The following is a 23,948-nucleotide window of genomic DNA, read 5'->3' on the forward strand; positions in this document are numbered from 1 at the left end:
GTGGAATTACTTCTGTCAGGCTCAAACGAGAAGATTTTGTCTCTCCTTGCCCGAATCCGGAAATCCCTGCCTTGGATAGCTAGTTGCAATTCTCTCCACGCTTCTTCTATAGCTTTTAATTCCCTCATATACTAGGAGGCTCGAGACCATCTGGAGTTACATCTCCCCTGTGTACAGAGATCCCCCTCATGTGCGCCCCCCATTCTAGGGTACTGGCGTCTGTGGTGATCCTCACAAGGTTGGCTTGCACACATCTGCGCCCCTCGGCATAACAGAGCGGATTGAGCCACCACTGAAGAGATTGTTTGACCAACCGAGGGACAGGAATGGACATCTCTAAGGATGATGGATCACCCTCCCACTGGGTCAAAATGTGATTCTGTAGGGGGCCTCATGTGGAGCTGTGCCCAGGTGATGGCTGGGATCGAGGACATCATCAGTCCTAGCACTGCCTCATTCTTTTCTTCCGTCGGGAAGGTTTTGGCTACTCTGGCGTCTAGCACATAAACCAAGTATACCACCTCTGGCTTGGAATCAGCTACAATTTTTCTGTATTTACTATCCACCCCAGGTTTTGTGAATAGGAAATACTTGCGCAGAGGTTGTTTTCTAGGTTCTTTGCTGTATCTGCAAAGTACAGCAGATTGTCTAGGTATGGCATCACGCCTATGCCTTGCTGTCTCAAGCCCTTTAGCGCTTCTGACATAATCTTTGAGAAGATTGTGGGCACAGAAGAGATGCCGAAAAGGCAAAAGATGTGTACTGCAGATGCAGACTGGCCACCGGCCCCTGGATCGTGAACCTTAGGTATCTTTGATGACTTTTCTTTATGGGTATACGTAAGTATGCGTCTTGCAAGTCTATTGTGGCCATGCATACCCTCACTCGTCTGTTGAGCAGCTTCCTTGTTAAATCTCCTGGAATGACGAAAGGACGCCTTCCCCTGCTTCTTTTTTGCTTGGGGGAACCCTTTGTTCTTCGCTCCGGTCCTGTCCAGGACCGTTTACAGGTTTGGCCCAAACCTGTGAATGGGATCCCACACAGCCTATTCTTGGAGGCGATGTCCCCTCCCATGACTTTCAGCCACAGAACTCTCCTCACTAAGGCCGTGGCCCTAGAAGATATCTTACCATTTCAGCCGAGGCATCCGCTAGGAAGGCTGCCACTCTGGTTAGTGTGGGAATGGTCCTCACCAATTCTTCCCATGGCGTTTCTCCTAGCAACTCTTTCAGTTGAGACAGCCAGCTAACAGGGTGCGAGCTGTGCAGGTGGAAGCTATTGCCGGATTCAAAATCGCAGCCCCTGCTTCCTATGCTCCGCATCATCAAAAGCTAAGTCGGATTTGTTTGCGACTCTTACAAGGGAGGCATCCACTTTGGGGCATTTCGCCCAAGCCTTGGTGTCTTCCTGTGCAAATGGATACCTGCGTTTGACCACAGATGGTATGAAGAGCTTCTAATTTGGCTTATCCCACGCCCTCTTGACTATGCTTTTGAGAGTTTGATGCACCGGAAATGTTCTGTGTTTTCTGGGCTGCAACCCCTTGTATATTTTGTCGTGCAGGGAAAGCCCTGTGGCTTTTTGCTCTTTGATACCCAGTGCGTCTGCTATATCCTTTAGGCTAGGTTTCCACTATTGCGACCTGAAAGTCGCACAATTTTTAGACGCGATTTTGATGCCACTTGAAACCATGTCTGTGTATTCTTGAGGTCTATGGACCTCAAGTCCCATCAAAGTGGGACCAAAGTAGTGCAGGGATCACTTTGAAGTCGCACAGATATGAACGGTACTCAGTGGAAGTCATGGGGTATGACTTGTCATGCTACTTTGCAGTCTTAAGTCGCATGGCAAGTCGCACTAGATGAGACCGAGCCTTAGAAGATTATCCATGTCTTCTAAGGGAAATAGGGTGCCTTTTGACTCCTTAGTCACCATTTTGATGAATTTTTGGCATAGTGGCCCTTTTTTCACTCAGAGAAAAACCCGGTGACCGCAAGAGGCGCATGCCTTGCTCTGGTTTGCGCCCTTTTTTCCTCTGGGGCCTTTGCCTGCAAGTAAGCAGTGTACAATGCAATTGTACTGTTTCGAGGGAGGTAAAGACAGAGGTGACTCCAGAGTGCTCTGGTTTACCTTGAAGATGTCCTAAACATGCAGGATTTGCAGGGCAGGGTGGAGAAGCATCCGACCTGGCCAGCCACCGGGATCCTCTGCTTAGAGAGCCCTTTCTGCTTCCTGCTCCAGCTCTAGCTGACCCCGTGTGGGTTGGTGGACACACCTGAACTGTCCTCCCTGGCGTCCTCCTTCCTGGGTTTTCAATAGGGAGGGGAGCATTAAAGGCCTTTTGTCATTTTTTAAGATCAGGGCTGCAGCCGATCAGAAGTGATGTCACCGGAAGCGACTCACTCTAGTGCTTGCCCTGGAGGCTCCAGCCTCCACCAAGATGGCCGCCGACCAGACCGCATGACCGGAAATGATACATCCGGCCTCTCTTGCTATACATCCCAGGACCACAAACGAGGGGATTTTGCAGAGTTCTGTGGGATGCGAGTGGAATACGATCGGCGGGCAGGAGGGTCAGCGGCCAGTTCACCTGCACAGCAAGGGAACCTCTAAAGCACCTGGAGTGTGGGGCTCAGCCAGATGGCCCTCCACTATCAAGGAGCAGTAGCTGTGGGGAAAAATGCCGGCGGCATTTAGTGCAGCGGGGGGGGGGGGGGGGGGGGCCAGGCAGAGCCTTGAGGCACAGATTGCTGCCCCCGCTTGCCCTCCCAAGGCCCCCTGGGCTGAATGGGATGCTGTTCAGGGAGTCCCCTGCAGAAAGCACAGAGTCTGGATAAAATAGCAAAGACCTCTTTCACACTGGGGTGCTTTGCAGGCGCTACAAATGCTGTCTCTCTATTGTGAAAGCCCTGAGGGCTTTCACACTGGAGCGGTGCGCTGGCAGGACACTAAAAAAAGTCCTGCTAGCAGCATCTTTGGAACGGTGTATACACCGCTCCTGCCCATTGAAATCAATGGGGCAGCGCGGCTATACCACCCGCCAAAGAGTACCGCTAGCGGGCAATGAGTACCGCTAGCGGCCAAATAGCGCTAAAAATAGCAGCGCTTTACCGCCGACACACCCACCGCCCCAGTGTGAAAGGGGCCAAACATTTGCAGCTTCTATGGGCCCGGAGGAAACACAAAACAACTGAGGCACACAGGTGAAACTAACAAATTTATAATTGTGGACTAATGTGTTTCCTGTTGCAGGAAGGAGGACCCTATCTCTTGGATGCTGCCCTGGAAGATGATTGGAGAAAAAGACGTTTTATCTTTAGAACCACTTTGAATTCACAATACTTTTACACTTACCTGATTAAAGTGTCCCTGGCAGTATTGCTGAGCTTGGGGGATGTGAAAGACTTCATCCATGTATGGGTCTCTCTGTTCTCGTGTGATTTTTGAGAACAGTAGGCTGGATAGAAGAAAACAGCCACTAAACAGAGCAGAAAAGTAATAGCCTTCAAGTTTCTCCATTTTTTTTACGACACAACAGTCCAAGTCTGGAAGAGAAAAGACCATTAGAGGAAATCAATATGTGCCACAGTGAACACACAGCATTTTACATAAAAAAGTTGTAGTAAAAAAGCCAAAATGTTCCTGCAGATAGTGTCACCAGCCTCTAGTCTGCTCATAGACCGTATTTTCTGTTTCAGATATTTAGAAAAGGCTAAAGCATGGTACGCACAATCAGATTGTTGGCCAACAAAGCGTCAGACTTTTGTCCTAAGGGCGTGTGCCAGGAACTTGTCCTGCATACAAACAGGACACAATTGTCGGCCAACAAACACGAACGTAGTGACGTACTACGAGGAATTTTAGCTCGAGTGCCACCCTTTGGGCACCTTCTGCTAATGTCGTGTTTGGTGAGCATTGATTCTGAGCATGCATGTTTGTACTTTCAACTTTTGTGTGACGGACTGGTGTACAGACGATAGGAAAATCTGACAACAGACCGTTGTCCGCCGAAAATTTACTAGCCTGCCATCCAACATTTGTTGGCGGAAAGTTGGACAATTGTCTGATGGAGCGTACCAATGGTCGGATTTTAGGCCAACAGTCTATCAACACACAATCCCCTGCCGAAAATCCGATAGTGTGTATGAGGCTTTAGAGTTGCGCTTGGGAAAAAGCCTTAATGGGGAGGGGCACATTTGTCAAGCTCAAGACAAAAAAAAAGAAATTTCACATGACCAGATTTTAATGAAATGTCATCTCCTGTCAAATCATGGCGTTGGGCAATTTATCAAGGAGCTTAGATCCTCATGTGTTTTCTCAATAAAAACAGATGAAAAAAATAATTCAATGATGAGTCCTGTGCTACAGTGCACCCCCCCCCCCCCCCCCCCGACTCCCTCACATTCATTACTGCTTCAAGTACTATCAGTTGTTGTCCTTACAAGGTTGTATAACAGACAAACAGGAATGTGAATGAGGATGGCTTTCTTCTTCAACCTCCTCTGCTTTTTCAAAACACCAATTTATGCACACAATTCCCCAAGACTGTTGGCTTCTTTAGGCAAAAATCTATGCATTGGATACCTTGTTTTACACTATGCAGCCATAAAACTTATGGAAACCTTGAAGATCGCCCAAGTAGTACATTAAACACTACTAAAAAAAAAAAAAATGTATACACTATGTGGGTTTTTTAATTGAACTGATTGAGCACTTCACCTCTTTATCCCAATCATCTCCTCATTGTGTAGCCCTACTACATAACCTAGGCTCAAAATTCCCCAATTGCAGACACTGTTGTCTCCATGAACCCTTGCTACTTATGGCTGCATTCACACCTGAGCATCACATTTTTTGCGAGCGTTTGTATGCGTGTTTCAGCGTTTGTGTTCAGCATTTTTAAAGCGTTTTTGAGCTGTGGCATTTTTTAATTCAGCCAACAGAGAAAAATACCGTTTCATCATTTGGTGCTAGGTTTTTCAGCCTTCACAGCTTTTTCATCTGCTTTTATTATTTCTTTATTATTCAATTTTTCTACATTTTTTGGAAGGGATTAAGGGTTTAAAAAGGTTAGGCTTAGGAGTTAATTTGTCATGTATTTACCTATTTTGTAAGGTTAGGGGTTAATGTTTAGGATTAGAGTTTAATATTAGGTTTTGGATTTTTTTTATTTTTATTATTTTATTGATTATTTATATTTTATTATTGGATTTGAGCATAAAAACGCACAAAAATACTCGAATCAAGCGCTTCCATGCATTTCTATAGAATGAAAAACGCTTCAAAAATTCATCAATTTGCATGATTCAAGCTACAAAAAAAAGCTCCAGAACTTTGAGCTTCAGGCGACTTGTAGTCCATAGAGAATAATGGATTTTTCTTCTCTTCCAGCATTTTGGAGCTTCAAGCTACAAAACACTGAGGTGTGAATGGAACCTACCAGTATGAAGGACCCTGAATAAATGGGGTCAGGAGGAGATATTTTCTTGTGGGATAAGAATTGCACAAAATGTTTTGTTTTGCCTTCATTCTCTACCAAATGCAGGAATTATAAACTTAAAGTGGAAGAAAAGCCTAATACAGTACTTATATGTAGATAGCTGCGCCAACCTATATGCAATAATTTAGTGCTCCAATCAATCACTAGACAGTGATTAGCGCTATTGCGCTAATAGCAGCGCCTGCAAACCGACCCAAAACAGCCGCTGCTGTGCTGTGTCTCCAGTGTGAAAGCCCCGAGGGATTTCACACTGGAGCGGTGCGCTAGCAGGACGGGAAAAAAAGTCCTGCTATCAGCATCTTCGGAGCGGTGAGGGAGCGGAGTGTATACCGCTTGAAATCAATGGGACAGCGCGGCTATACCGCCGGAAAAGCACCTCTACAGAGGTGCTTTCCGGTGGTTTTTAACCCTTTCTCGGCTGCTAGCGGGGGGGTAAAACCGCCCCCGCTAGCGGCCGAATACCGACGGTGAAGCGCCGCTTACAATAGCCACCCCAGTGTGAAAGGGCCCTTATAGTCCCAATGACAGTCCTTTAACCGCTTCCACACCACCCACCGCATATAAACTGCGGCAGGGTGGCCCCGCTGCACGAAATCGCGTACCTGTACACGCGGTGTAGGAGGCGCTCGCACCACTCCCGCTGTGATTGGACATAGCAGGAGTAAAACAGTGGGTCCAGCAGCTGCAGCGACTCACTGATCTTTCTGATCGCCGCCATTACTAGTAAAAAAAAAAAATAAATAAAGAATGTCAAATCTATCCCATAGTTTGTAGAAACCAATCAATATACGCTTATTGGGATTTTTTATTACCAAAAATATGTAGCAAAATACATATAGGCCTAAACTGATGAAGAAATTAGATTTTTTTTGTGGGAAGGTTTTGTAGCAGAAAATAAAAAATTGTTTTTTATTCAAAATTGTTAGAGCAAATAATAAAAACTGCAGAGGTTATGAAATGCCACCAAAGAAAGCTCTATTTGTGGGGGAAAAAAAAAGGGACATCAATTTTATTTGGGTACAGCTTCACACGACCGCACAATTGTCAGTTAAAGCAACGCAGTGCCGTATCACAAAATATGGCCTGATCAGGAAGTGGGTAAAACCTTTCAGAGCTGAAGTGGTTAAAAAGGGCTTCTCCATGCCAAATAATGGATGTAGTGATAGTTCACCCAATCACCTGTGATTTGCCACCACCTTCCTGAATTTGCACTCACCAGATAACGGAATATGAGCCTGATCAATGCATGGTTATTTCAATTCTCTGTATGGATTTTTCCATAAGGTACCCCATCAGATACAGCGATATTCTTCTGTATATCTGCACCAGATCCTCCTCATTTACTCATGCAAAATAAATGGCCATCATTGCGCAATATTACAAAAATGTATTAACCACGTCAATACTGGGTATTTTGACCCCCCCTTCCTGCCCAGGCCAATTTTTAGCGCTGTCGCATTTTGAATGACAATTGTGCAGTCATGCAACACTGTACCCAAATTACATTTTTATCATTTTTCCCCCACAAATAGAGCTTTCTTTTGGCGGTATTTGATCACCTGTGCGGTTTTTATTTCTTACGCTATAAACAAAGGAAGAGAGAAAAAAAAAAAACACAATATTTGCTACTATAATAAATATCCCAATTTTTTTTTCACAAAAAAAAAAAAAAAAAAAAAAAAATTTCCTCAGGTTTTGGCCGATATATATTCTTCTACATATTTTTGCTAAAAATCACAATAAGCGTATATTGATTGGCTTGCGCAAAAATTATAGTGTCTATAAAATAGGGGATAGATTTATGGCATTTTTATTATTTTATTTTTACTAGTAATGGCGGCAAGCTGCAATTTTTATTGTGACTGTGACATTGCAGCAAACATATCGGACACTTTTGACACCATTTTGGGACCATTCACATTTATACAGTGATCACTGCTATAAATACGCACTGATTACTGTATAAATATCACTGGCAGGGAAGGGGTTAACAATAGGGGGCGATCAAGGGGTTAAATGTGTTACCTAAGGAGTGATTCTAACTGTAGGGGGAGGGGACTCACAAGGGGAGCAGACCAATCAGTGTTCCTCTGTACTAGGAACACACGATCGGTCTCCTCTCCCCTGACAGGACGTGGATCTGTGTGTTAACACACACACAGATCCATGTCCCTGCCTTGTTACCGCCAATCGCGGGTGCCCGGCGGACATCGCAGCCGCCAGGCACACGCATCGGCTCCCGAGTGACGCGGCGGGGGGCACGCGCCCCCTAGACGGCCAGGAAGCCGAGGACGTCATATGATGCCCGCCCGGGATGGGAGATCCCTCCTGAGGACGTCATTTGACTATGGGCAGGGAAGGAAGTGGTTAAGCTTTAAAACCATAAGATATGTATGCACTCAAAAAAAATAAAAATCTTTTTTTTTTTTTTATCAAAATTTATTTTAATAAAATGCTTTTGGAGTAAAAATCTAAAGAGATATCTATTTAAGATACATTAATAATTTTGTTTATTCAGCATGAAATGAAGCTTAGTTATGTAGCATGAGGCTGTATATTCTGCAATATTTACATTTTTGGTAAACTCATTCAATGAATCCAAAGCTCTGCAAGCTGAGATAACATGCACAGCATTGATGTATTCACACAATTTCACAATAACCACGAGATAAAACAAAGTTCAGGAATATTCTTTTATCCTATTGTTTTGCAAATCTATGTACACTACAAACTGTATAATTGAATTGGTTCTGATATCGTTGTTTTACTAACATGACAGCTTATTACTCTATATAGGAAACCTTAATTTTGTTTGCAAATATTAAAGATTCTAACTACCAGCAAGAATAAGTCCTTACATTTAAAGAGCATCTGTCATTTCAGATCCATCATGGCCGGGCCTGTTAAGTGAATGGGAAAGTCGATGAGTCGACAGCGGGTCAGGAGGAGGAGCCGCTGCCAGACAGAGATGACAGTTGCTCTTTAAAAATGATGATTTAAATCGAGTCTTTTTACTAGTGATTTAAATCATGATCAAGCCTAGGTTCATATTGGAGTGATTTGGCATGTGATTACGGCTGGGGGGCGGAAAAAAAAAAAAAAAAAAAAAATCGATTTAAATCTTGAATCGAGTTGAGAGGTCAAATCGATTCAAAATTTAAGCAAATTGATTTTTTTTTTAGATTTTTTTTTTTTATTCACCGTGCCGGTCCTGAGGAGCTGCAGGCAGGAGTTTTTAGGTGAGGTCGCGGCCTCGGCCTAGTCCACGAGGCCGGACGTCGCGGACTAGGCCGAAGCCTCACCTAAAAACTCATGCCCGCAGCTCCTCAGGACAGGCGCGGTGTCCAAAAAAAAATGAATAAAAAAAACTCGATTCCAATCGTGAATCGAGTTTTTTTTTAAGAAAATCTCCCAGCCCTATATGTGATTTGACATGTCAAATCAGTGGCGCTGCACCGATTCCCAAAAGTAGTTTCTGTACTACTTTTGGCGACTTCAGGTGCGATTTGTATAGACATCTGCGAGGCAACCCGCACAGATGTCTCTGAAATCGCCCCCGAAGTTGGGACTGACACGCGGGAATGAAATTGTGCGAGTTCAGCTGAATTCGCACGTTTTCAATCTCGCTGTCAGTGTGAACCGGGGCTTAAATCAACTTGATTTAAATCAAATCAACCCAGACCAGAACTAGTGTCCCCATTGGAAGATTTCCCCTCTATTGCTTTTCTGGGGACAACCCAAAATTTGGGATTTACCTTCACTTTCAATGATAATGGTAAACAGGACAAATAGAGAGGGTGAATCTCCTTAACGGGAACACAGACAGCAACAAAAACCTGACAGGAGTTCTAATCCCTCTACACTCCATCCAAAACTAAAGAAAAAATTGTTGCCCTTGGTTATACTTTAAAGTAACTGTGTCGCTAGTATAACAACATCCAGGAAGTGGGCAGAGAAAAATAAGAAGCCAAATATTAAACCCTCCAGAGGGCAGCAAGAAGGCGATTTGCTTTCTCACAGCACCAGGTCCATCCAACTGTCAGACAGCGTGTCCCCTCTGTGGGTTTCTTTCCACTGCACCACACAGGAGGCTTCTTATGGCTGGATTGTTGAATTCTTTGACTCCACTGGAGAGATGTTCCCTCCCTTTTTATCCCTGTTCCAATGGGACGGGAAATGGCAGTAACCGGGCTCACCGGGAAATGGAGCTCACCTTGACGGAAATGGCGCTAACCAGGCTCACCGGGACGGGAAGTGGCAGCAACCGGGCTCACCGGGAAATGGAGCTCACCTGGGACGGGAAATGGCGCTCACCGGGACGGGAAGTGGCAGCAACCGGGCTCACCGGGACGGGAAGTGGCAGCAACCGGGCTCACCGGGACGGGAAGTGGCAGCAACCGGGCTCACCGGGACGGGAAGTGGCAGCAACCGGGCTCACCGGGACGGGAAGTGGCAGCAACCGGGCTCACCGGGACGGGAAGTGGCAGCAACCGGGCTCACCGGGACGGGAAGTGGCAGCAACCGGGCTCACCGGGACGGGAAGTGGCAGCAACCGGGCTCACCGGGACGGGAAGTGGCAGCAACCGGGCTCACCGGGACGGGAAGTGGCAGCAACCGGGCTCACCGGGACGGGAAGTGGCAGCAACCGGGCTCACCGGGACGGGAAGTGGCAGCAACCGGGGTCACCGGGACGGGAAATGGCAGCAACCGGGGTCACCGGGATGGGAAATGGCAGCAACCGGGGTCACCGGGATGGGAAATGGCAGTAACCGGGGTCACCGGGATGGGAAATGGCAGTAACCGGGGTCACCGGGAAATGGAACGCACCTTGACGGGAAATGGAGCTAACCAGAGTCACCGGGACAGGAAATAGCAGTAACCGGGGTCACCAGGACGGTAAATGGTGGTAAACCCAGTCACTAGGACAAGAAATGGCCCCTCTGTGGGTTTCTTTCCACTGCACCACACAGGAGGCTTCTTATGGCTGGATTGTTGAATTCTTTGACTCCACTGGAGAGATGTTCCCTCTCTTTTTATCCCTGTTCCAATGGGACGGGAAATGGAGGTAACTGGGGTCACCGGGACGGGAAATGGCGGTCACCGGGACGGGAAATGGCGGTCACCGGGACGGGAAATGGCGGTCACCGGGACGGGAAATGGCGGTCACCGGGACGGGAAATGGCGGTCACCGGGACGGGAAATGGCGGTCACCGGGACGGGAAATGGCGGTCACCGGGGTGGGAAATGGCGGTCACCGGGCTCACCGGGACGGGAAATGGCGGTCACCGGGGTGGGAAATGGTGCTAACCGGGCTCACCGGGACGGGAAATGGCAGTAACCGGGCTCACCGGGAAATGGAGCTCACCTTGACGGAAATGGCGCTAACCAGGCTCACCGGGACGGGAAGTGGCAGCAACCGGGCAATGGAGCTCACCTGGGACGGGAAATGGCGCTCACCGGGATGGGAAATGGCAGTAACCAGGGTCACCGGCACGGGAAATGGCAGTCACTGGGGCGGGAAGTGGCAGCAACCGGGCTCACCGGGACGGGAAGTGGCAGCAGCCGGGCTCACTGGGACGGGAAGTGGCAGCAGCCGGGCTCACCGGGACGGGAAGTGGCAGCAGCCGGGCTCACCGGGACGGGAAGTGGCAGCAGCCGGGCTCACCGGGACGGGAAGTGGCAGCAGCCGGGCTCACCGGGACGGGAAGTGGCAGCAGCCGGGCTCACCGGGACGGGAAGTGGCAGCAACCGGGCTCACCGGGACGGGAAGTGGCAGCAACCGGGCTCACCGGGAAATGGAGCTCACCTTGACGGGAAATGGCGCTAACCGGGGTCACCGGGACGGGAAATGGCACTAACCGGGGTCACCGGGACGGGAAATGGCGCTAACCGGGGTCACCGGGACGGGAAATGGCGCTAACCGGGGTCACCGGGACGGGAAATGGCGCTAACCGGGGTCACCGGGACGGGAAATGGCGCTAACCGGGGTCACCGGGACGGGAAATGGCGCTAACTGGGGGTCACGGGAAATGGCGCTAACTGGGGGTCACGGGACGGGAAATGGCGCTAAATGGGGGTCACCGGGATGGGAAACGGCAGTAACCGGGGTCACCGGGATGGGAAACGGCAGTAACCGGGGTCACCGGGATGGGAAACGGCAGTAACCGGGGTCACCGGGATGGGAAACGGCAGTAACCGGGGTCACCGGGATGGGAAACGGCAGTAACCGGGGTCACCGGGAAATGGAACGCACCTTGACGGGAAATGGAGCTAACCAGAGTCACCGGGACAGGAAATAGCAGTAACCGGGGTCACCGGGACGGTAAATGGTGGTAAACCCAGTCACTAGGACAAGAAATGGCAATAACTGGGGTCACCAGAACAGGAAGAAAACAAACACATCATTTAAGTCCTAACCTTCCCCCGATCAGACAAGAAATCAGGAGAACTCTGACGTTACGCCTGGTTGTAAAGACCTGTCAGTGAGGGGCTCCCTTCCTTATTCTATCCAAGAATAGTACACAGAGATGAATTGAGCTCTAGTAGCGAGCCGGCGCTCAGTCCTCCCAGTACCATAATGATAATAATAGAGCTCTCGTACCAAAGACACCTTCCGCCAGCCAATCCGAGCCGTACTGCAGACTTCCCGGCGCTTTGGTGCACCCTGGATCGCTGTCCGTGCTCCGCTCTGCTCACAGGTTCCGCCTTCCTATGTGTCCCCGGTGGAGAGGCCAGGAGCACGCTGGATTTGTAGCTGGTCTGCTTCCTAAACGGAGGGACGTTGTGGTATATGGAAGGTGGAGTGTTGGCGCGTTCAGGGCTTGTTTCTGTCTTCCAGGTGAGTTCTAAGAGGCTGACAATAACCCGCCATAGATATTATGTGACTGTAGAGAGGATAGCTGGGTGGTAGTTGTGAGAAGTATTTATATTCGTGTCTTTTATTTCAAAGCCTCGTTCACACTTGTGCATGGTGCTAACATGTGACAGCAGTCACAGGATTGGACAGTCTGTTTTCTTGAACAGGCCCCTATATATGCGACAAAAGAAGCCCCCCGCACCTTTTTGGGCAGAGAGCTCCACGTGTTTTTTTTTTTTTACTAGCCGTGCTTGAGTATATATACACGTGATCCTGCACTTCCGGGTATCGGGCGCGAGTGTGCAGCGGCTTACTCCCACTGTGATCCTACACAGTGGTAGCTGATCAGCGGGTCCCATGGACCTGATATCTGCCGACACCCACCAGTCGTTCTGTACACAGTCAGAACGGCGATCTGTCAGTAGGGAAGGCATGGATCCTGTGTTCCTGCAAGGCAAAATCATGACTCTATGCCTTTCCCTAGTAAAAGCACCTCCCACACTACAGTAAAAAAAACAGCTAGGCACACAGTTAACCCCTTAATCTCCTCTGATGTTAACCCATTTCCAGCCCGTGTCATTAGTACAGTGACAGTGCATATTTTTAGCACTGATCACTGTATTTGTGTCACTGGCACCCAAAAAAGTGTCCGATTTGTCCACCACAATATCACAGTCCTGCTATAAGTTGCTGATCGACACCATTATTAGTAAAAAAAATAAATAAGAATTCCATAAATATATCAGACTGCAAACGCAAACCAATCAATATACGCTAATTGGGATTTTTTTTTTTTACCAAAAATACTGTGTGTGTGTGTGTGTATGTGTGTATATATATATATATATATATATATATATATATATATATATACACACAGTGGGGACGGAAAGTATTCAGACCCCCTTAAATTTTTCACTCTTTGTTATATTGCAGCCATTTGCTAAAATCATTTAAATTCATTTTTTCCTTATTAATGTACACACAGCACCCCATATTGACAGAAAAACACAGAATTGTTGACATTTTTGCAGATTTATTAAAAAAGAAAAACTGAAATATCACATGGTCCTAAATATTCAGACCCTTTGCTGTGACACTCATATATTTAACTCAGGTGCTGTCCATTTCTTCTGATCATCCTTGAGATCGTTCTACACCTTCATTTGAGTCCAGCTGTGTTTCTTTATACTGATTGGACTTGATTAGGAAAGCCACACACCTGTCTATATAAGACCTTACAGCTCACAGTGCATGTCAAAGCAAATGAGAATCATGAGGTCAAAGGAACTGCCTGAAGAGCTCAGAGACAGAATTGTGGCAAGGCACAGATCTGGCCAAGGTTACAAAAAATTTCTGCTGCACTTAAGGTTCCAAAGAGCACAGTGACCTCCATAATCCTTAAATGGAAGACGTTTGGGACGACCAGAACCCTTCCTAGAGCTGGCCATCCGGCCAAACTGAGCTATCGGGGGAGAAGAGCCTTGGTGAGAGAGGTAAAGAAGAACCCAAAGATCACTATGGCTGAGCTCCAGAGATGCAGTCAGGAGATGGGAGAAAATTGTAGAATGTCAACCATGACTGCAGCCCTCCACCAGTCGGGGCTTTATGGCAGAGTGGCCCGACAGAAGCCTCTCCTCAGTGCAAGACACATGAAAGCCTGCATGGAGTTTGCTGAAAAACACCTGAAGGACTCCAAGATGGTGAGAAATAAAATTCTCTGGTCTGATGAGACCAAGATAGAACTTTTTGGCCTTAATTCTAAGTGGTATGTGTGGAGAAAACCAGGCACTGCTCATCACCTGTATAATACAGTCCCAACAGTGAAGCATGGTGGTGGCAGCATCATGCTGTGGGGTTGTTTTTCAGCTGCAGGGACAGGACAACTGGTTGCAGTTGAGGGAAAGATGAATGCGGCCAAGTACAGGGATATCCTGGACGAAAACCTTCTCCAGAGTGCTCAGGACCTCAGACTGGGCCGAAGGTTTACCTTCCAACAAGACAATGACCCTAAGCACACAGCTAAAATAATGGAGGAGTGGCTTCACAACAACTCCGTGACTGTTCTTGAATGGCCCAGCCAGAGCCCTGACTTAAACCCAATTGAGCATCTCTGGAGAGACCTAAAAATGGCTGTCCACCAACGTTTACCATCCAACCTGACAGAACTGGAGAGGATCTGCAAGGAGGAATGGCAGAGGATCCCCAAATCCAATAATATACACAGTGAGGGGAAAAAAGTATTTGATCCCCTGCTGATTTTGTAGGTTTGCCCACTGACAAAGAAACGATAAAAAAAAAAAAAAAACACCACACAAAATGCAGCGCTCTGAAAGAATGATCAGATTAATACCAACGTAGTATGCATAAACAGTGCTATTTATTCCATAAGGTTAAACAATGGTTGAACAGTCAAAGTTTAAAATAAATGGTAGTGAACGTTACCAGTGACCTCAGAGTGGATAAGGGGGAAACAATCATCTGTGAGGGTTGCCTGTAGATGGTTTGAACATCGATCACCATCCAAGAAATGGAGGGGAGGAAATTCAGTTCCCAGAGGGGGAGCGTACTGAGGTGTTTCCACCTCCATGTTTGATGGTGGGGATGGTGTTCTTAGGATTATAGGCAGCATTCCTCCTCCTCCAAAGACAGTGAGTTGAGTTGATGCCAAAGAGCTCGATTTTGGTCTCATCTCACCACAACACTTTCACCCAGTTCTCCTCTGAATCATTCAGATGTTCATTAGCAAACTTCAGAGGGGCCTGTACATGTGCTTTCTTGAACAGGGGGACCTTACGGACACTGCAGGATTTCAGTCCTTTGTGGTGTAGTGTGTTACCAATTGTTTTCTTGGTGACTATTGCCTCGTTTCCACTGATCGTTTCGGGTCGGTTCAGTTTGAATGGCCTAGAATGGTCCGGTCTATTCTGGTGAGCGTTTCCACTGCAAGTGGGACCACAAGGGTCCATACAGGGTTTAGAAAAAATGCCTCAGCATAGCACAGCAGAGGGTTTTCTGTCAGCCAATCGGTGGAATGTATCGTAGCTCCGCCCTAACCGAACCGTTCCATTTTCTATGGCCCCACATCTGAAGCAGGACCCCGAACCGATCCGCTCAGTGGAAACGAGGCATTAGATCCTAGCTGCCTTGAGATCACTGACAAGATTCTTCCGTATAGTTCTGGGCTGTTTCCTCACCGCTTTCATGATCATTGAAACTCCACAAGGTGAGATCTTGCATGGAGCCCCAGACTAAGGGTGATTGACATTTTGTGTTTCTTCCATTTGCGAATAATCACACTAACTGTTGTCACCTGCTCACCAAGCTGCTTGGCGATAGTCTTGTAGCCCACTCCAGCCTTGTGTAGGTCTAAAATCTTGTCCCTGACATCCTTGGACAGCTTTTTGCTCTTGGCCATGGTGGATAGATTGGAATCTGAGTGCTTGCTTCTTTTTAAGAGAGTGCTCCTAATCTCAGCTTGTTACCTGTATAGAAGATACCTGGAGGCCAGAAATCTTATTGATTGATAGGGGATCAAATACTTATTTCACTCATTAAATGCAAATCAACTTACAACTTTTTTTAAATGCGTTTTCCTGGATTTTTTCGTTATTCTGTCTCTAACTGTTAAAATGAACCTACCATTAAAATTATAGACTGATCATTTTTTTTGTCAGTGTACAAACGTACAAAATCAGCAGATTAAAAGTTTACATACCCCAGTTCTTAATACCCTTTAACATCAATGACAGCTTGAAGTCTTTTTATGGTATTTGTGGATGAGGCTCTTTATCTTCTCAGATGGTAAAGCTGCCCATTCCTCTTGGCAAAAAGCCTCCAGTTCCTGTAAATTCTTGGGCTGTCTTGCATGAACTGCAGGTTGGAGATCTTCCCAGAGTGGCTCAATAATATTGAGGTCAAGAGACTGAGATGGCCACTCCAGAACCTTCACTTTATTCTGCTGTAACAAATGACAGGTTGACTTGACCTTGTGTTTTGGATCATTGTCATGTTGGAATGTCAAAGTACATCCCATGCGCAGCTTCCTGGCTGATGAATGCAAATGTTCCTCCAGTATTTTTTGATGCCATACTGCAATGATCTTGCCAACAATTTTGACCAAATTTCCTGAGCCTTTGTAGCTCACACATCCCCAAATATCAGCGTTCCACCTCCGTGTTTCACAGTAGGAATGGTGTACCTTTCATCATAGGCCTTGTTGACTCCTCTCCAAATGTAGCATTTCTGGTTGTGGCCAAAAAGCGAAATTTTGGTCTCATCACTCCAAATGACATTGTGCCAGAAGGTTTGAGGCTTGTCTCTGTGCTGCTTGGCGTATTGTAAGCGGGATACTTTGTGGCATTTGCGTAGTAATGGCTTTCTTCTGGCGACTCCACCATCCAGCCCATCTTTCTTCAAGTGCCTCCTTATCGTGCATCTTGAAACGGCCACACCACATGTTTTCAGAGAGTCCTGTTTTTCACCTGAAGTTATTTGTGGGTTTTTCTTTGCATCACAAACTATTTTCCTGGCAGTTGTGGCTGAAATTCTAGTTGGTCTACCTGACCGTGGTTTGGTTTTAGCAGAACCCCTCATTTTCCACTTCTTGATTAGAGTTTGAACACTGCTAATTGGCATTCTCAATTCCTTGGATATATTTTTATATCCCTTTTTCCTGTTTTATACAATTCAACTACCTTTTCCCACACGTCCTTTGACAATTCTTTTGCGTTCCCCATGACTCAGAATCCAGAAACGTCAGTGCAGCACTGGATGAAAGATGCAAGGGTCTATCAGGAGTCCAGAAACTCATTGACCTTTTATACACACACACTAATTACAAGCAAACAGATCACAGGTGAGGATGGTTACCTTTAATAGCCATTCAAACCCCTTTATGTCAACTTGTGTGCATGTTATCAGGCCAAAATCACCAGGGTATGTAAACTTTTGATCAGGGTCATTTGGGTAGTTTCTGTTGTGATTATTATTTAAAAAGAGTAAACACAGTTGATTTATAATAACTGGCGTCAGCCAAACACTGTTTTTGTGTTATTCGTATTCTCTGAAAAATGGCCAAGAAATCATAAATTCTGCCAGGGTATGTAAATTTATGAGCACTACTGTATATACACATACACACGGCACTTTGCAAAACTTTGCACAGGATACTTATAATGGTGCCAGTCTTCCGACTGCAGAGGGATGTCAGCACATGATGTATCTTGTCTGCTGAGCTAAGATTCCTTGGCAGACCACTGTTTTTTCAGTCGTCAGCATTGCCTGCTTCTCTGTGTTTCTGCAGAAAAGCTTGGACAACACTTATGGAAAAACCTGCCTTCCTTGAAATTTCTGCTTGTAATGGCATTGTTGATGTGATAAGGGTTAGTTAACACTTGCATTGATTAGTAAACACATTAAAGTGCCTACTGTTTTAACATGCATTTTGTATGCTTTTGTGATGCTTCTTTGAAGCTTTACCAAAGCTTGGCACATACCCTGTGTGTGTTGGTTTTCTATTTGTTTTAGAAAGTGATGATGAGGAAGCCAGATTGCCAGGTTTGAGGTGCTTTAACCGGTTCCCGACCGGCTTGCGTACATATACTGCGGCACAATGGCACTGTTGCGTGAAACCCATGTGTATATATACGGGGTTCCTTTAAGAACTGCCAGAGGGTGCGGTCGTGCCTCCAGAGGGGAGCGCCCACTGCACGGCATGGAAACCAGGGCGCGCAGTCGCCGCCGGCCACACGTGATCGTGTGCACGAGCGCCAGCACGGGGATTTGTGTGTGTAAACACACAAATCCCTGTGCTGTCAGAGGAGAGGAGACATGTCGTTTGTTCCTAGTAAGTAAGAACAACGAAATGTCTCCTCTCCTCCTCAGTCCTATCCCCATACAATTAGAACACAGTGAGGGAACACACATTTAACCCCTTGATCGCCCCCTAGTGTTAACCCCTTCCCTGCCAGTGTCATTTACACAGTATTCTGCATTTTTATAGCACTGATCGCTGTATAAATGTCAATGGTGCCAAAAATGTGTGAAAAATGTCCGATCTGTCCGCCGCAATGTCACAATACCGCTAAAAATCGCAGATCACCGCCATTACTAGTTAAAAAAGAAAAATGCCATAAATCTTTCCCATAGTCTGTAGACGCTATAACTTTTGCGCAAACCAATCAATATGCATTTTTTTTTTTACCAAAAATATGTAGAAGAATATATATTGGCCTAAACTGATGAAGAAATTAGTTTTTTTTAAACATTTTTGGGGATATTTATTATAGCAAAAAGTAAAAAATATTGTTTTTTTTCTTTTTTTTTTTCAAAATTGTCGCTCTTTTTTTGTGTATAGCGCAAAAATAAAAACCGCAGAGGTGATCAAATAGCTTCAAAAGAAAGCTCTATTTGTGGGGGAAAAAAAGGAAGGAAATTTAGTTTGGATAAAGCATTGCATGACCGCGCAATTACCAGTTAAAGCGACGCAGTGCTAAATTGTAAAAAGTGCTCTGGTCAGGAAGGGGGTAAAACCTTCAGCGGCTGAAGTGGTTAAATCAGCAGGTTTGAGGCATGGTTGGGTGTTGGTGCAGTGTCAAGTGTATTTTTTATTTTTTTTTTTATTTTGGTGTTTTTGGTGGCTCAGTAGTACCCTCAATCAGCAGATCTCCAGCTCATTAGTTTTCTCTCTCAGTATATATCCCATTCAGCAGTTCTCTGGCTCAGTAGTGCCACCAGTTTAGTAGATTCCCTGCAGTTTGTTTCTCTGCAGTTTTTTTCCTGGCTCAGCATATCCCCCTCTCAGTGTTTTCCTAGTATGCCCGGTCAGTAGTACCACCCTGCTCAGTAGTACAATTTCCATGCCAAGCAAACCACCCCAGCTCACAGGGGTGTAACTAGAAATCACAGGGCCCCATAGCAAAATGTTGTATGGGCCCCCCCCCCCTGCAAACCGCCCCCTCCACAAAAAAAACAACTAATGTCATTAAACAACAGATTACCGCACCCATGTGGCACAGTACCCAGGCAACAGCTTATATTAATTTTGAACAACAAAGTATGCAGTATACTGTATGCAGCCCCTAAAGGACACACATTGCTGACCTCCAGCCTTCTAACCAATTTCTGTTCTGTTATATAAAATGAAATAGTTCAACTCACCATAATGCAGAATCAGTGGGAGCCCTGAGTGTCTTTCCACCGTCGCCTGCCACCAGATGCAACTTGTCACGGAGTGTCACTTGCCACATCACCCGCCACACGTTGCGGATTGTCCACTTGCCACGTCGCCTGCCACCAAATGCAGATTGTCACTTGTCACACGTTGCAAAATGTCACCTGCCACATGTTGCCGATTGTCCACTTGCCACGTCACCTGCCACACATTACTGATTGTCACTTGCCACGTCCCAGATTGTCACTTGCCGCACATTAGATTGTCACTTGCCACGTCACCTGCCACACATTACGGATTGTCACTTGCCACTTTCCGGATTGTCACTTGCCACACATTACGGATTGTCACTTGCCACGTCGCCTGCCACATGTTATGGATTGTCACTTGCCAGGTCACCTGCCACACATTACGTAAAGTCACTTGCCACGTCCCGGATTGTCACTTGCCATACATTACGGATTGTCACTTGCCACACATTACGGATTGTCACTTGCCACGTCGCCTGCCACATGTTACAGATTGTCACTTGCCACGTCACCTGCCACACATTACGGATAGTCACTTGCCACGTCACCTGCCACACATTACTGATAGTCACTTGCCACGTCACCTGCCACACATTACGGATCGTCACTTGCTGCCACGTCCCGGATTGTCACTTACCACTTCACCTGTCACACATTACGGATTGTCACTTGCTGTGTCACTTTCATGCTGTGTCCCAGAGTCAGGCAGCAGAGAGATAAGGTCATCTCTCTGCTTCCCGAGGCTGCCTGCACAGTGAGGGGGGAACTGCACTGCAGGGAGGGCGCCGGGCGGTGAGAGATGATGCCATCTCTATGCACCCCCGGCTGCCAGCTCCCTGATTGGCCAGCCCGCTCACACATGAGCCGAGCCACCCAGCTGACTAACCGCCTGACAGCCCTCGGAGCGGACCCGCGGAGCCACCCGCAAAGCGGCCCGCTGTCATCCGCGGAGCCGCCCGCTCTCACCCGCTGTCACCCGCGGAGCCGCCAGCTCTCGCCCGCAAAGCCGCCCGCTCTCACCCGCGGAGCCGCCTGTGCCTGTCCTCACCGGGTCCGGGCCCCTAACAGCTGCGGGCCCCATAGCGGCCGCGTGTGTCGCTATGGCGGTAGTTCCGCCACTGCCAGCTCAGTAGTAAATTACTATCCCAGCTCTGCACTCAATACATTCCAACCCCCCTTCCCCCTCTGCGCAGTAGTACATTCAACCCCCCGGCAGAGGAACTTTCAACATAACTCTCTTCCCCCCCAGCTCAGAAGTATATTATTCCCTCCCCTCTCAGTAGTAGTATCCCCATCCCTGGACTCCTCCCCTGCTCAGTAGTATTGCCCCTTGCCCACACTACCTTCCCCCTCACCCCACTCTGCTGATCCTCTGCTCTGATGATCTCCTTCTAATCCTCCATTCTGCTGATCTGGTCTGGTCTCCAACTTTTCTCATTCCCTGCCACGGTCCTCACTTCATTCCCTGCTCGCCTTCCTGCTGTATCACTTCATGTGTGATAACTGCTGATGCCTTGCTCTGGTCCCCGCTCACTTTCCTGCTGCTGGACATGAACCAGAAGTATAGCTAACGCTGAATAAGTGCCCCTCAACAGCTGCAGGTGCTCTTAGTGAGCGCTAATCTAGGCCTTGTTTACACTTAGGATTGAGGGGCAGTAAAACCCCATGGTTGAGCTGCCTTTTTACCACCCCCTCAAACACTCTCCCTGTTGCTGCTGAGGCAGTGGCCAGGGGTGTACACATGCTGTACACAAGCTGTCATTGGCATTCTAAATGCTTTAAAAAGCATGTCAGATGCCACATTTTAAAGTATAAACGAAGCCTTAGTGCTCATTTACTTGCGTTAATTAGTAAGTTAGTAACACATTAAAGTGTCTGCCACTTTAACATGCATTTTGTCATATGTTTTTTATGCTTTTTTTGCATTTTGAAGCTTTAAAAAGTAACTCCAGTTTTGTTGAGAGAAAAAAAATTCCCTTCTGGGTGATCTGTGCACATTGTAGGGATTTTAACAAACTTTATTGCAGAGTCCTACCGTTTGTTATTCTGAACAAATAGCTGTCTGCTTGCCTGTGTCCATGTGAATCTGTATGGGAGTGGTTTAATAATCATCAATCAGCTGCTGCACCAACAGGGCTCTAATGAGGAAAGTTACAGGGTCTGCATCCTTTTAGACGTGATTTCCCTTTGAGAGTATCTCACCAAAAATTGCATTTTTGTTGCAGGGGATGCTCAAAATCATATTTTTTGATATCTTAGTGCAGACTTCTGGGAAAATCAGTGAGCCAATCACATAAGCAGGAAATTACTAGAGGTGCACTGAAATTTCGTCCGTCGAAACATAGCGACCGAAAACTGCGTTTTCGGCCTAAAGAAGAAAAGGTGCCGATAATGGCGCCGAAAAGGGAAACGGGGTCTGCCCCGGGTGCCGCACATTGCGGGGGTGTCATCCGTCTTCCCCTCCCTCCTCCTCCTTAGGCACATACCCTGTGTGTGTTGGTTTTCTATTTGTTTTAAAAAGTGAAAGTGATGATGAGGAAGCCAGATTGCCAGGTTTGAGGTGCTTTAACCGGTTCCCAACCGGCTTGCGTACATATACTGCGGCACAATGGCACTGTTGCGTGAAACCCATGTGTATATATACGGGGTTCCTTTAAGAACCGCCAGAGGGTGCGCTCATGCCGCCAGAGGGGAGTGCCCACTGCACGGCATGGAAACCAGGGCGCGCAGTCGCCGCCAGCCACACGTGATCGTGTGCACGAGCGCCAGCACGGGGATTTGTGTGTGTAAACACACAAATCCCTGTGCTGTCAGAGGAGAGGAGACATGTCGTTTGTTCCTAGTAAGTAAGAACAACGAAATGTCTCCTCTCCTCCTCAGTCCTATCCCCATACAATTAGAACACAGTGAGGGAACACACATTTAACCCCTTGATCGCCCCCTAATGTTAACCCCTTCCCTGCCAGTGTCATTTACACAGTATTCTGCATTGTCTGCATTACTAGAGGTGCACTGAAATTTCGGCCGTCGAAACATAGTGACCGAAAACTGAGTTTTCGGCCTAAAGAAGAAAAGGTGCCGATAATGGCGCCGAAAAGGGAAACGGGGTCTGCCCCGGGTGCCGCACATTGTGGGGGTGTCATCCGTCTTCCCCTCCCTCCTCCTCTCCTACCCCTTATGCATAACTGCGATCTCCTTGTGTCACAGAGCTGAACTATCCGGGCGGCCGCAGTAACAATGTCCCGCCTCCTGTGATAGATGGCACACTGATCCAATGCCAGGACATTGAATCAGCGTGATGTATCACAGGAGGCTGGACATTGTTACTGCGGCCGCCCGGCCCGGGAAATTCAAATCCAGCTCCATGTCACAGCAGGAGATCGCCGCTCTGATCCGGGCACTGTTGAGGCTGCATCTGATAGGCACTGGGGAGGCTGCATTGCTCTCTTGTATCATCATGCCTGCAGTCTCTGACCATCTCCTGTATCGTGTCTGCTAGAGGTGCACCGAATGGAAATTTTGCTAATACTATTAGCAGTGTGTTTAAGTTTAAAGCGGAGTTCCACCCACTTTTGAGAGGTGGTCTTAAACACCTCTCCACCCTTCGTTTTTGGATGGTAAAAATTATTTTTTTCTTTTTATAGTGCCTTTTTAGGAAGTACAGCCTGTACTTCTGATCTATCCGGTCCGCGGCAGAGCATGTCATATCCTCTTGTGCGGCGAGCCCGGCGCTGTCTTCTGGGACCTGTGTGTGTCCCAGAAGACAGCTGGCCATTCACAAAGTTCCGCGCGACTCGTGCATGCGCAGTAGAAAACGGGCAGTGAAGGCTCCACTACCGGTTTCCCTTAATTAGAATGGCGGCGCCTGCACCCGATCCGATGGATGGATCGGCCTCGGGGGGGCCGACATCGTGGGCTCCCTGAACAGGTAAGTGTCCTTATTAAAAGTCAGCAGCTACAGTGTTTGTAGCTGCTGACTTGAAAAAAAAAAAATAAATTTGCGGGTGGAACACCGCTTTAAGTAAGAGATTACAGACCTGATACAAGAGATGGTTAGAGACTGAGGACATGATACAAGAGACAGCAGACTGCATTTTTCTTGAGCTTTTCTTGCACTAAAGGTGCCAATGATGGCCAACAATAAATTCATATTAATTTAAATTGATTATATTAATGAAAAATTCAAATACAATATAATTATATATAAAAATATAAATATTTTTTAAAAACTGTCAATTTCGGTTTTCGGCTAAGTGCATCCTGCATTTTTGGTTTCAGTACCAAAATTTCCATTCGGTGCACCCCTGGAAATTACTTTTCTGAGGGGCATTCTGTACACCATCTGAGTCCAGGTAGCCATATTGCATTGCATTTTACAGAAAATTACAA

At 47.0% G+C, this 23,948-nt stretch overlaps 2 protein-coding genes across 4 annotated transcripts in view; one reads left to right on the plus strand and one right to left on the minus strand.

The window, feature by feature from the left end:
• ALG10 (ALG10 alpha-1,2-glucosyltransferase) overlaps window positions 1–12,392 on the minus strand; it is a 35,968-nt gene extending 23,576 nt beyond the window's left edge. The window contains exons 1-2 of one of the 3 annotated variants that reach the window (XM_073619695.1): window positions 12,102–12,342; window positions 3,355–3,545 (exon numbers count right to left, since the gene is read on the minus strand). In XM_073619695.1, the coding sequence (XP_073475796.1) occupies window positions 3,355–3,519 (165 nt within the window). In that variant the 5' untranslated portion in view covers window positions 3,520–3,545; window positions 12,102–12,342. Of the gene's footprint in view, window positions 1–3,354; window positions 3,546–11,976 lie in introns of all 3 variants that reach the window. The other 2 variants (XM_073619696.1, XM_073619699.1) reach the window with 2 other exon arrangements.
• TPRKB (TP53RK binding protein) overlaps window positions 12,156–23,948 on the plus strand; it is a 57,343-nt gene continuing 45,550 nt past the window's right edge. Inside the window, exon 1 of the mRNA XM_073619700.1 lies at window positions 12,156–12,338. The gene's annotated coding sequence lies outside the window, so the exon portion shown is untranslated. The remainder of the gene's footprint in view (window positions 12,339–23,948) is intronic.

This window comes from Aquarana catesbeiana, linkage group LG03 (assembly GCF_042186555.1).
Source record: "Aquarana catesbeiana isolate 2022-GZ linkage group LG03, ASM4218655v1, whole genome shotgun sequence".
Lineage (NCBI taxonomy): Eukaryota > Metazoa > Chordata > Amphibia > Anura > Ranidae > Aquarana > Aquarana catesbeiana.